Here is a 13965-nt window from a genome sequence, read left to right on the forward strand (position 1 = left end):
AGAGACGACCATGTCAGAGGTTTGGCATTGAGCTCTTCCAGCTACACTTTATTTTCTCACTTGCACTCGTTGCTTTAACATGATCTTATTGTATTTATTCCAGGGTGCTTTATTCATACAGAGTAAAAAACTGGTTATTCCACTCCTTTAATATTATAAAACCTATTGGTTTTCTTTGACCTTACATGACTACAAGGATACTTGTTTCCGAGGTGGGTATTGTCTTGCGTTCATGCTGGAATTGGTGTTTAGATGTAGAGTTCACCCACTTCATGGCTATGAGCTCAAACGGTATCTGGTTTTACAGGGCATTTTTAAACATCAATAAAAAGGATTGATTTATTTTAGGTGTGTTTCAACATTATCTTGTCTGTTGTCTTGGACTGACTCCTTGTATCTATTGTCCCTTTAGCGGTTGCTGTCTTAGCATGTCCATGGATTTATATGAGGTCATTGATGGTGTTGACAGCTGTGATCATCGCTTGTCCAATGTCCCCCAGATCAACCAAAGGATCAGAGTTTAGAGTTGAGGGCTCAACACTAAAATCACAGTTCAGAGGTTCTGCTGGTGGTTCTGCATCCTGGTTCATGCCTGCCAGCAATTCTTTGCACTCTGGGGGTACGTGAATGTCAAACTGACTGGGAATTTCCTCGCTCTCCACCACTACAGGTGCAACATCATCAGCTGTCGCGATGAGTGCTTCTGGATTGGGTTGTGATGAGAGCAGGTCAGATGGCAAGTAGGCAAGATCTTCAGGAGGTTTGGGGGTGGAGAAAATCATTTTGGGTGTCTCCTCTGCAAGATCTACCAGGGTCTCAGGCTTGGGCTCTGGGTCTGCAGCAGCCGGCTCCGTGGCCTCATCCTTAATACCAACAGCTGTCATCATGGCCTCCATGGCTCCTATGCTCTTGTTTAGAACATCTTCAACTGGTTTGGCGATCTGTTGGCTAATGGCGGCCACAGTTTCCTCCGCGGTGTTAGCAATGACCTCTAGAGCCCCAGGGACAGGCTTGCTGTCAGCCACTGTTGGTGGGGCTTCTTCGGGCTTGGCCCCTTGTGTGTCGTCAGGTCCCCCGAGGTCCTGCTCAGTGATCTCAGGAGCAGATAAAGCCTGGGGTGTGGCGGGCTGGTCCTGCGCTGGAGCCCCCACCACAGCTCCCTCTCCTGCGGGTCCCTCACTCCTCCTCCGGCTCAACTTTGCTCCCATTCTTCTTGCTGTGGAACACGCAGGACATCAGTCACACCACAGATTATTTAGGTCAGACTATTTAGTTCTTTGTACGTTCAGAGAAGTCGTTTCTTTACAGTAGAAACAGGCCCTAGTGTCGTGTGTGGGAATGTGCACAGTAATATGGTGACCCAGCACTCGGCCGCAGAACACAGTGCAACTTTTGTAAACAGAATTTAAGCACGTATTTGTATATTGGTAATGGTGCAATAGTAGCCTACAACCAAACACTGGACTGTGACACGTTGGCAAAGTGATAAACCACAGCATTCCAGACAGAAGAGTCAACCAGAAATAACGGGGGGGGGGGGGCATCGGGCATCATGAAAAGAGTTTTTGATGCCAGCACCGCTGTGGACTTGAATGAATCTGACATCGTAAGACACAGGGCACAGGAAGTGTCCTCAGGAGTAAGGATCTGATCAAATTGAAACAAAACATCCGTAAGCTTTCTCCATGCCAGAAGTGGAAAGTGTGTGTGTGTGTGTGTGTGTGTGTGTGTGTGTGTGTGTGTGTGTGTGTGTGTGTGCCCAAGAATTAAAGTGTCGATTTTGACAACAAAGAGACTTCTATCATCAAAGATAACTACTATTATCATCAACCTGATGAAACGTGCTTATTTGTGAGAAATGTTTAACTCCAGTTGCCATGTCTGATTTGAACCTTTTTAAACTTTATAAAAACTTGGCTAGCTTACTTAATTATCATGAGCTATAGTTTCCTCTCAGCTCAACCACAGTCTACCAAAACTAAGCTCACATTTTAGACGTCTGTCTTTTCATCACTGTCATTTCATTTTACAATAAATCTGCCATGGTTGGGATTAGTGGTGTTTTTCGGTCACCTATCACGCGCTAAGAAGAAAACCTAAAATGAGCGCCTGTTTGGGGGCTTGTTTATCTGTGTGATCTCCATGAAGAACAGAAAGGTGTTGCGAAAACAGTGTTAACTATTAAACTATTCAAGACAGACTGTGAAGTCTACCGCACGGAAACACAATGTTCAGAAGTCAAAGTCTAAGAAGTCGCGCAAACTTAAATTCGTGTGAAATGCTTAGGATAATGTGTTGGTTTTTAAGATAAAACGGTTAATGGTTTTCTACATTTAAAATACGCCTAGACTTGTATAATGTGTTATATCTTATAGTACGTGACTATTATATGAAATGCATTCTTTAAAAAAGACAAAGAAGATCCAATATTGTTAAATTTCACAAAACCACGCCTCTCCCATCCTGGAGCGCATTGCCCCGTTTAGAAACAACGCTAATGTGAGTTTGTTACAGTACAATACACAATTATATACTAACGTAAGTATATAATTAACAGAACAAAATATGAAGCAGTCCCCACAAAACTGTAAAACCTTTTTCTACCAACTATGGTTGTCTCAATTAAACCGGTATTAGTGAAGTAGACAGAAGAGGACAAAGAGAGCGCTTCTGTTCTCCGCCCCTTCACGCGCTCCGTCTCTGTCGCATCTTTAATATTAGAGTCTCAAGAGTGTCAATGGACCAGCGAGTCAAACATGTTTAGGTGAAACCAAATCGCGTCTACCCACCTTGTTTAAGAGTGAATGGCAAGGCGCTGGACCTGGGACGTGAGTGGGATCTCGGCGTGAAGCAAACTGACCGACTGAGCACAAGACGCAAAGTCCCGAACTGACAGCTGCGCGCGCCCACTCCCTCCCGTTCCCTACGGTACTGACGAAGAATGCGACTGTAGCACGCCACCCATCCTGAAAGAGAAATGGTTGCTTTTTCACTTGTAAACTTATCTGCTAGGTAGCTGTTTTGTTGTGACTAACCCTCTCCATAGACGGATTTCATTTGGTATTTGTTTATTGTGGTATTCTCATTCTGTGACTAATTAGGTTTAGTTATGCGATTAAATTGAGCGGGATCTTCAAATGGCCTTTTAATTTGAATTACTTAATGTAATCACTTTGTCTGCACACGTGTCTATTTTGGTCAAATCCAAAACAGCAATTTAACTGATTTAGGCAGTGTCAGGTTTTTAAAAATATCCTAAGAGTCTGCGCTATTTCGATTTAGACACACTGTCCACCAGGTGGAGATAGAGAGCTTTGCGTCACGTCTTCAGAATTAGAAATCCTCATTTATGAAAACAGCTTCTGCTGTTGCTCACTTTCCACGTTTACATTTGATGGATTTTCTTCTGTAGTCTCTGTTTAGTTTCACATGTCTTTCAGTTGTGTTTATGTTGATACTGCAGGAGTGTGGTTGAGTGAGTATGGTGTGGTTATGTAACGAAAGCAATTGAGGGACATGAGGCTGATCTCACTCTAAATACTTTGTCTCTTCACATTCCTCCCTCTCTCCCTCTCCTCCTCTCTCTTTCTCTCTCTCTCTCTCTCTCTCTCTTTCTCTCTCCCTCTCTTCCTCCCTCTCTCTCCCTCTCTCCTTCTCTTCCTCTCTCTCTTCCTCTCTCCCTCTCTCCTTCTCTTACTCTCTCCCTCTCTTCCTCTCTCTCTGTCACTCTGTTTCCATTCTGCTTTAGTAGGAGGTTTTGGCACAAAGAGTAAATACCCAGAGATGATTGGAAACATCTGTGAAAAGAAACACTCTCTCTCTCTCTCTCTCTCTCTCTCTCTCTCTCTCTCTCTCTCTCTCTCTCTCTCTCTCTCTCTCTCTCTCTCTCTCTCTCTAGCTGTGTCTAAGATGACTAGTAGAAAGTGCAGAGTGCATGTTAGGAAAGGGAACAGGTGATGTACGTTTTGATGCTTCAGCTCAAGTGTTTTTTCAAGTGAATAAACAGTGACAAATGGGTCCATGAGTGTCTGTTCATGTTTTGATTTGTTTATAGCCCATTGTTACACATATATTTGTCATGGGTAATTAAAACTTTTTCAAAACAATACAACAAAATTATGTAAAAAAAATTAAGTAGTTATGAACAACAAGTTTTGTTTATTATGTGCTACAATGGCTGCTGCACATAGTACACATGAGAATATCCTTAAAATCTCTTGAAGTAATTGTCTCTGAAAAATTACTTTTATGGAAAATCTTGGCTGTGAATGGTGACACATTGTGTAGCCGTACAAGAAATAAACAAATATTTGTGGGTTGTCAGTGTAACTGAACTGGAGTGAGTATTTGATGTGTCAAGCATCAGGCTTATTTTTTAATGAATGGGTTAAGGTTTCAAATGAATTTGCATTAGTCAAGACAGAAAACTGATTACTAGGGCTACAGAATCTTTAATTGTTAATAAGGCAAGACACTGCATACTTCATACCACAGTGTACTTTACAGCATACTTAAGAGATTAATAAATTAAAGATAGATAAGGAGAAAAAGAGGAAGACCAATGTAATCGTTTACAGTGATTTAAAAGGAAAAGACAAGAATGATGAAAAAGAAAGGATGAGAAATCTTCAGGCATTTGGAGATTACTTGTTGTCTGAAGTGAATTACTGAGAGATTTACTGATGTCCCAGTCAGAAAGCCACACTGCACTATAAAGTCAGAGAGACATTTCCACATACACTGTAAAAATGAAAAATTGATAACCATGTAAACAGCTATACTATGATATTATATTTTATTGTGGATCACATACTCATATATCATACACATATATTTTTGATATTATATATTATATTTTAGTAAATTGTAATAGAAACTATGTTTCATTTTCATTCTCACACAATTTTCGTACATTTCACATGCATTTTAAGATATGTTTAAGTACACAATGTACATAGACATTTCTTTTAAATGTTTTACATGGTTTTCCAATACATTTGATAAAAAATTCTGTGTTCTTCCAGAATCGCTAACTTATATGTCTTGTGTTTTTCCACATTGTGAGTGTATGACAAAGTATGAAGGTTACATCACCCTAACTGGGTGTATGAGATGAAAACAGGATGAGACGCTTTAGATTAATCTGGAGAATGTAATACCCTCTGCATAAACCCCTGCCCCACTGAGCTTTGAGTTTTCTTTGAAGATTTAATACTCAGACAGAGAGAGAGAGATAGAGAATGAGAGAGAGAGTGTGTATACATGTGATAACAATATTTTTTACTTCACTCAGAGTTGTAAAGTTCACAACACTTAATATATGGAAGATATGCACCTTATTTTTTTAAATAATAACAAGTTAATAAAACTATTAGTTATGTTGCATAATGAGAAGTCTCTAGTGATAGTAATATACCATGATGTGATTTCAATATAAACAAATAGCTGTAATTTGTTGAGTGTTGACAGCAAAGACGTTATATTCTGCAAATGTTATATTTTGCCATATCTCTCAGTTTTTCTGATACATTTTACTTGGCGAAGGGAAGAGAAAAAGATTAAGGAAAATATTTGACCCTTTACTTAATCCTGCTAAACTTGATATATTGAAATGGGCAAGAAAGAATCAGAGTTCACTCCCTTTCCCTTTATTTCAAACATCCTTGAATCAGGCTCTAACAAGGATTTGAGAAAAATGGAACAAAACGTGACATATTTACTTGCTATGTGTGACGATTTGTGTCATCTTTCTTACTTTTGCTATGTGCATGAAGTGTCTGATGCAGAATGGCAGGAATGAGACTTTTAGTTCTGCATTTATGTCCTATTATAGCTTAAAATGCAGCCACCATGGCCTTACACGAAGACACTTGTGAGAATTAGTGGGACTGAATCCATCTTCTTCTTGGTCTTATACTAGGCTCCCTCTTTTTCTGTGATGTTTAATGATGGAAAGTTCTAAACACTTCATCTGTTTAGATATTGTTGTCTCTTCTTCACACATACATGTTTCACATGTCTTTAGCACTACAGTAGCAGTGTAAATAAAAAAAAATTAAATAAAAAAAGATTCTGATTTACTTGGTCTGCAAAATATGCAAAACATATTTCATAAAGTTCAAAATCCTTCTGCTCTTTTCTTGCAGAAATCCTTATTATAGTTGTGTTAACAGCTAAGCTAACTAGAGAACAATCAGAGAAGTACTGATTGCTGATGTTGTGTTGATAGCAATCACTTGTGCAGTGCTCGGGGATCAGGCGTGCACAGATGTCACCATCAGTGGATCAGGCGTGCACAGAACTCACCATCAGTGGATCACAGTCTGAGGTGGTTTTTAAATCCTCAGCATCGCCCATAAACCACCCGCTGACCTCCGCAGTCATTATGATGATTTCTCCACCAACTGCCAAACATTTCACCTTATAACATATTATAACACATTCTATGTGGAATTGGCTTTGAAATTGCTATTATGTTTTCAGTATGGATAAAGGATTTTTGACATCCTAAAAAGAAGTGAAGATATGCTGTACTCATAGAGGAGATGCAGGAAGGTAAGACAGATGAAGCATCATGGTTAGAACTTCTTTCAAAACATTACACATCTACTCCAGACTGTGATGCCATGCTGTTTTTATAACCAGAGTCAGAAGTGTGAGCACCAGGCATATAAATGTAGATACACTTTCAAAACTATAAAGATCAATATATAACATTCTTATATATCCCTGTTAAAATCAGACTACTAAACATACTCTAATTATATCATATATCTAATTATTATTATTGAAAAATCTATTCTCTGATTGACCTGAATGAGATATTGTTGCGTTTTTATCTGGGGCTGAAGGGACAGTTCCTGTGAATGCAGCTGACAAGTTTCTGTGTCCAGAGTCGCCATCTGTTCAGTGTCCAGTGGGGAGGGAGATTAGGAATACTTGTCTTATTATTCATGTTATCTCACTTTTTTCATTATAACTATATGTAGTTATAAATACTATATGTTTTATATACTATATGTTTTATTACTTCTATAACTACAGTCCTATTACTCCTATAACCAGTGTTATTACACCTATAACCACAGCGTTATTACTTCTATCACTATGTTACTACTCCTATAACTACAGTCTTATTACTCCTATAACTACTTTTCTTTCAGTGTGGATTCTGTTATTCCTGATAGGGAAAAGCTTGGCATTGAACTGGAATACTAAAGGTTGGTCCGTCTCTTTGATTTAACTTCTGAAATCACACACAATACTGTTGTGAATGAATGAATGTGCTTCTGAAATCACACACAATACTGTTGTGAGTGAATGAATGTGTAAAAAAAGCACTTGTGATTCATGCCTCCACATGTATTTTGTATCTGTATTTACAACAGTTATCTTTGTGTAGCTTCTCCCCTATAGCAAAGCTATTGACAATAGAGGTGTGCCAAAAAATCGATTCACATATCAAAAATCGATTCTCATTTACTATGATTCGGAATCGATTTTAAATGTCCCAAAATCGATTCTAAGTCATGGTGAAGTCTCGCGTTACATAATTACAAAATTACGCAAGACTTTACTTAGCAGGTTCAGGGACACACGTATGCGCGGAAAAGTTTTAAAACAAATGGAGGAAAGAGATATTCAACCTGTCCCATCTTTGTCTAAGGGAAAAATATGGGTTCATTTGACACAATGTAGCTTGTGTGCAAGGCTTTCAAAATGAAGCTCAATAGTTTTGGTAACACAACAAAAGACATTTTATTTTACCAAAGCACTTTATTTTTGTTAATTAAATGTGAAAGATACTTTATTTTCTGTATTTGTCATTCTGTCTTGCAAAGCAGACTGTAGATCATGCAGATTTTATAGACTGAAGCAGAAATTTTTATAAATCGAAAATCGATTTTGAATCGAATCATGGCCTCCAAAATCGGAGTCAAATCAAATCGTGAGATAGTAAACGATTCCCACCCCTAATTGACAATATTCCTGTGTTTGTATGTAAGTGTTCATAGTCTGTTAATATTTGCGTGTGCGTGTGTGTGTGTGTGTGTGTGTGTGTGTGTGTGTGTGTTGTTGCCTCAGTAGCAGCATCTCAGAATGTGGGTTTGGTTAAAAAGCAGCCATCTCACTGTGGAACCCTAATCCGTGACACTAATGGAGGAGTGTTCAACTCTCCAAATTACCCCAACACCTATCCACCTAACAAAGAGTGTGTGTACATTCTTGAGGGTATGAACCTCTACCAAACACAAACATGAGATTTAAAGCTTTGTGACATGTCCCATCATCATAAAATGTTTATTTTAATACTCATATTTCCCAGTGACAGACAAAATATACTGTTATATCTCTGCTATATCTCTGCTATATCTCTCTTACAACTCTGTTATACCTCTCTTATATCTCTCCTCGATGTTTCTTATATATTGATGCAATTATTTGTCATATTCTGAAATTTGCATATAATTTGTACTCATAAATAATGTTAAATGAGCCTTGGAATAATATCTGAAATTTTTGCTTCAGAAGTGATTGGAGCGTCGAATATAGATAAGAGTTATTTCTCAGGAAACATTTGTTTCTTATCTTCCAGCATTGCCTCGGAGCAGAATTGAGCTGGTGTTTGATGACAACTATTACATCGAGCCATCGTTTGAGTGTCGCTTTGATAACATCGAGATACGTGACGGGCCATTTGGCTCCAGTCCGCTGATAAAGCGCTTGTGCGGCTCTCGGAGCCCAGGTGTGGTCACCTCCACTGGACGTTTCATGTGGATCAAATTCACCAGCGATGAGGAGCTGGAGGGCTCTGGCTTCCGAGTGGAATATACATTTACTGCAGGTAAGCACAGGTGAGCCAGGTAAGCGCAGGAAAGCACAGGTAAGCACACATTCACAAGAGTTTGTGTCGGGTAATGACGTGTTTTACTTTGTTAATTAATTTCCTTTTTTAATAGCAGAATATTAGGTTCTTTTTGGTCCATATTATTAGTTTATTTATTTTCTTTTATTCCAGATCCTGACTTTCACCTCCACAGTAAAGCAATCTTAAATCCTATTCCAGGTAAACTCCTAATTAATTAATAGTAGACACCAAGCTTTGGAAATTTGACATTAAAACAGTGTTTTTACACATGGAAGCCCTGTGAGATCTTATCAGCTCCAGCTTTAGTGCTTATGGTATATGTATTTTTCCCACATATTCTATTATCTTTCTCTCTCTCTCTCTCTCTCTCTCTCTCTCTCTCTCTCTCTCTCTCTTTGTTTACCACCTCTTCTTTTGTCTTTTTATTTCCTTCGTAGACTGTCAGTTTGAGCAGGCTGGTCCAGATGGGTTGATCAGATCTAGTCAGGTGGAGGAGGAGCATAAGGTGAAATCAGATGAGGCTGTAGACTGCATCTGGACCATCCGTGTTCCACCTAAGAACAAGGTTCCTCTTGCATCATCACATAACACCCTTCTTCACCTCCGTCTACATCCTGTGTGGAAACACCATGGATATACAGTGATTGCAGAATACAGCATCATCACTAGAATGCCTTTCTTACCTGATATTGTCTCTCATTCTTTTCTTGATCTCTCACAGATCTACCTGCATTTTCAGGAGTACCAGTTAGAGAACTCCAATGAATGCAAGAAGAACTTCATTGCGGTGTATGATGGCAGTAGTGCCACGGAGCACCTGAAGGCCGAGTTCTGCAGCCCTGCTGCCAACGACCTTGTGCTGGACAGTGAGGTGGGCGTGGTCCGCATGTGGGCTGATGAAACAAGCAAAATGAGCCGATTTCGTATAATCTTCACCTCCTTCGTTGAGCGTGAGTACATTCTCTCTGTCTTCCTTCCATTTATTCTGTTCTCTGGCAGTCCTGGCTAAAGACTAAAAATAAGTTTTGGCTCAAACTTGAAAGAAATAAGACCAGATTATTTATTTATCAAGCTTGATAATTTTTTTTATTTATCATGTCTTGATAAATTAAACTATATATATATTTATTGAATTTAATGTTGCTAACAATTGTTGTGCACCAACTTTCAAGACTTTACAGTAATATAACGAGTCCATCATATGGTTGGTATTAGTACTGCATGATAGCCCTCTGACTCAATAAGTCCATCATGTGGTTGTTACTATTACTGCATGATAGCCCTCTGACTCAATAAGTCCATCATGTGGTTGTTACTAGTACTGCATGATAGCCCTCTGACTCAATGAGTCCATCATGTGGTTGTTACTATTACTGCATGATAGCCCTCTGACTCAATAAGTCCATCATGTGGTTGTTACTAGTACTGCATGATAGCCCTTTGACTCAATGAGTCCATCATGTGGTTGTTTCTAGTACTGCATGATAGACCTCTGTTTTGCTCTCTGTAACTGAGTGTCACTGACTGTAACTGAGTGTAACTGAGTGTAACTGACTGTAACGGTGTATACTGAGTATAACTACTCTAACTGAGTGTAAATGACTATAACTGAGTGTAACTGACTGTAACTGAATGTAACTGAGTGTAACTGAATGTGGCTGAGTGTAACTGAATGTAACTGAGTGTACCTGAATGTAACTGTGTGTGCTTTCTGTGACTGTCTAGCTCCATGTCTGCCCAGCACTTTTTTCTGCGAAAACACCATGTGTATCAATCAGACTCTGGTGTGTAATGGGGTTCAGAACTGTGTCTTCCCTTGGGATGAAAACAACTGCCAAGGTCTGTGTGTGTGTGTATGTGTGTGTGGGTGTGTGTGTGTGTGTGTGTGTGTGTGTGTGTGTGTGTGTGTGTGTGTGTGTGTGTGTGTGTGTGTGTGTGTGTGGTCTGTGATGCCTATGTCTCTCTGGTTGGTAGACTGCGATCAAAACATGAATTACAAGTTGTTGTGAAGAGAAGTAATTATTATATGTAGGTAAAATGCACTGTTCATTGTCGTCTACTAATATAATCCTTAGCTGTGCATTTACAATGCTGTTAAATATTTAAACACTAAGCTTCTCACAGATAATTACTTGTCATTGTCTTCCCCTGCCTTTCAGAAAGGAACCCTCAAAGTGTTTTCCCTCAGCTGACTCAGAACCCCTGCATGGTGATTTCTGTGTGCACTGCAATGGTCCTCATACTCCTTATTGTGTCTGTTATGGTGCAGATGAAACAGCCCAGAAAGAAGGTGGCGCCACCCAGCAATATTCTGCACTTAAACACTTAATGAGAGCGTAAATACACTTTATATTTAGGTTGTGTGTGTTATGTAGGTGTTGGTGCGTAAGGCTTTGCTGAGTGAACCGGATGTCCAGCCTCCACACTATGAGCGTCTGTCCTCGTGTGCGCGGGAGACACCTGGCGAGCTGCTCCGGCTGTCCGGGGACCTGGAGGCTTTCCAGAAGCTCCACTGCAACTCCACTGCGTCGTGCTGCATTCACGAGCATCACTGCGGCGGTACTTCAACCGCCACTGCTGCCAGAGCACAGCGCCAGCCCCGGACCTCCGGGGAGCAGGACGTAGAACGGGCAGTGCCAGGCGCCGACTGCACCCGCGGGCACAGTGTACAGAGCCTGCGGGGGGCGCTGGAGAGCAGAGTGTTGGGGCATGACGAGAACATGATTGAGGAGGTTGGGCGCATAGAGGAATCTGTATGTCATGGCAGGGTTGTCACGGAGTGTAAATACTCCAAACCCATGCACCCGCACTCTCTATCTGTGGAATTTTGAAAAGGGTGGACAGGTAAGAAGGAGATACCAGTTGAAAACTTAAAACGTATGAACCCACAGGGCTGAAACAAGTCAAGGTATTTCTCTCCCTACTTAGTGTCCTATTATTTTATCCAAGTTGACCTTTGCATTTGGCTTTGATGCAGACTTTTAACCAGACTTTAACCAGACACTGATGCAGACGTTCCTGTACACTGTGGGATCAAAGACTAGACTAGAAGGGCAAGAGTCCTGGTTTAGAAACCTCTGCTCTCTCATGTCCTCCAGAGAACATGTGTGGAGACCTGCCAGCCTTGCACTGCATGTCTGTTTCCCTTTATTCAACATTGAAAAGCATTTCCTAGATATTTTCATTTACCAGATTTCCCCTTTTAACCACAGGCAGTTCCACACAGACCTACTGTGTAATTCCCTTTTGCTTTATGATGGCACGCACAGGTTGAATCATCATGGCTGGAAAGCAAAGTGAACAATCTATGTTGACATTTCTGTAGAAAGTAGTTCTGTTTACTTTTCAGCACATCAAGACTTCTATTGCACTATACTGATAAAGAATTCAGCATTTGAGTCTCAAACCAACAGGGATATCCTCAGCTATGTGGCCAGTGTGCTCAAAACTGTACTCTTCGCATTATTTAAAGATTTACCATTTGGAAATAGCATGAAAAGTTAGGGGACTTTTCTCCCAAACTGTTCTAGTCACAGAGGAAGTGTATGAACTTCAAAAACAGTTCTTATCACAACAAATTATTTTAGAAACTGACTCCTGGTTTTCCCTACAGCGGGGAAATTTGTATAGTCGTGTTTGAGGTGTAGCTTTAGGAGAACATACTTGGCCACACATCCTGGCATTAGGTTATGTCTTTTACGCTAACCATTCTACAATAGTGTTGTTTATATAAACAATTGTATGGATGGCATCATCATCATCTCATTCTTTTCATACAGGAATGGTTTTAAATTATGTTTGGTATATATAGATAGACACAATGTCCCTCATTTATAGAACTTAATTATAGAATTTATAGTGTTGCAACTTATGATTCAAATGCATTACTGTGTCAGAAATATAGTAATTCTTTTCGAACAGAGTTTGTTTCTAGTATGTTTTTTCCTCAAGTATTGCCTTTTTACGTTGTGTTCAAGCTTACTAGTGTAAGAATTATTATAATGGTTGTGGTAGTGGATTTACAGAAATTTAGGTAGCTGACATGAAGTGATAATGTAGTACAATAAATAAATTATATGTCTCTGACTTTTTCCCTCTGTGAAAGGTTAGAGTTCATTTGCAGGAGTAGCATTGTCATGGAGACCTCCCTCTTCTCTCTTTTTTAGTAGTGTAGGTGCTTATCTGCATGTGGGAGTGGAAATCACCCACTGGTTCACCTGACTGTCTCTTCACCAGTGGCATTTACCCACAGGTTCACCCAGCTGTCTGATACCACATCCCTGCTGCCACTATGGGCATTTTTGGTTCTTTACTAACTCTGATTAAAATCTCAAAATGAGGAAATGTGTACACAAGTAATGCTGATACAAAAGTGGAAAGTTTTAACAAGTACAAATGACATACACATTAAAAACATTGTGTGTGTGTGTGTGTGTTAAGTTGCCATATTGTCAAATGTCATTTTCACCCCAACTGAAATTTGTCCTCTGCATTTTCCCATCTGACTAGTGATCGCTAGGGGGCTGTGATACACACACTAGTGATCATTAGGAGGCTGTGGTGCACACATGCCCAGAGCGGTGGGCAACCGTAGCCCGGCACCCAGGGAGCAGTTACCCTTGCTCAAGGGTACCTCAGCCGTGGCCTGGGAATCAAACCCACAACCTTCTGGTCACAAGACCTGTTCCTGAACCACCAGACCACCATTTCTTATTTGATCTTCATTATAGCGTCTGCTCCTGGCTGGGTTAAGCTTACCATAGAGACAAAGATGTTTATTTTTGACTGAAATATGTGGTTTGTTATTGGTCTTTAAGTAATTAAGTTTTTTTTTTGGTATTTTGGGGGCTATGACAGGCTTTTTACAGCCAGGTCATTTACATTTTAGTAATCATTAGAGTTGTGATAGTCATGATAGTTGCTATCAGTGTTGACTGAATTGATGATTGTTGCTGTAAAACTAGGTCAAGTTTGATGACATGTCATAAAACTTGGCATAAAAAGTTTATCTAAAATGAGGTCAAGTTTTGTGACTAAAAAGCAGTACAAGTAAAATCTGTTTGGTCAAAATTTCCTGTAAGTATTGCATTTTTGTA

The 13965-nt window shown here is 39.8% G+C and overlaps 2 protein-coding genes across 2 annotated transcripts; one reads left to right on the forward strand and one right to left on the reverse strand.

The window, feature by feature from the left end:
- Window positions 1–13: 13 nt before the first annotated feature.
- LOC143497152 (uncharacterized) lies at window positions 14–2946 on the reverse strand. Its single transcript, XM_076992954.1, has 2 exons — window positions 2790–2946; window positions 14–1216 (listed from the first exon to the last, which is right to left on the reverse strand). Exon 2 carries the CDS (start codon window positions 1206–1208, stop codon window positions 441–443), a length of 768 nt encoding a protein of 255 aa, XP_076849069.1. The 5' UTR covers window positions 1209–1216; window positions 2790–2946; the 3' UTR covers window positions 14–440.
- A 4971-nt stretch (window positions 2947–7917) lies between these two features.
- neto2b (neuropilin (NRP) and tolloid (TLL)-like 2b) lies at window positions 7918–13699 on the forward strand. The gene is made up of 9 exons (XM_076997323.1): window positions 7918–7948; window positions 8086–8232; window positions 8597–8845; window positions 9020–9067; window positions 9307–9434; window positions 9591–9819; window positions 10595–10708; window positions 11029–11159; window positions 11245–13699. Exons 1-9 carry the CDS (start codon window positions 7918–7920, stop codon window positions 11698–11700), a joined length of 1533 nt encoding a protein of 510 aa, XP_076853438.1. The 3' UTR covers window positions 11701–13699.
- The last annotated feature ends 266 nt before the right edge of the window (window positions 13700–13965 follow it).

This window comes from Brachyhypopomus gauderio, chromosome 2 (genome assembly GCF_052324685.1).
Source record: "Brachyhypopomus gauderio isolate BG-103 chromosome 2, BGAUD_0.2, whole genome shotgun sequence".
In the NCBI taxonomy this organism is placed as follows: Eukaryota; Metazoa; Chordata; class Actinopteri; order Gymnotiformes; family Hypopomidae; genus Brachyhypopomus; species Brachyhypopomus gauderio.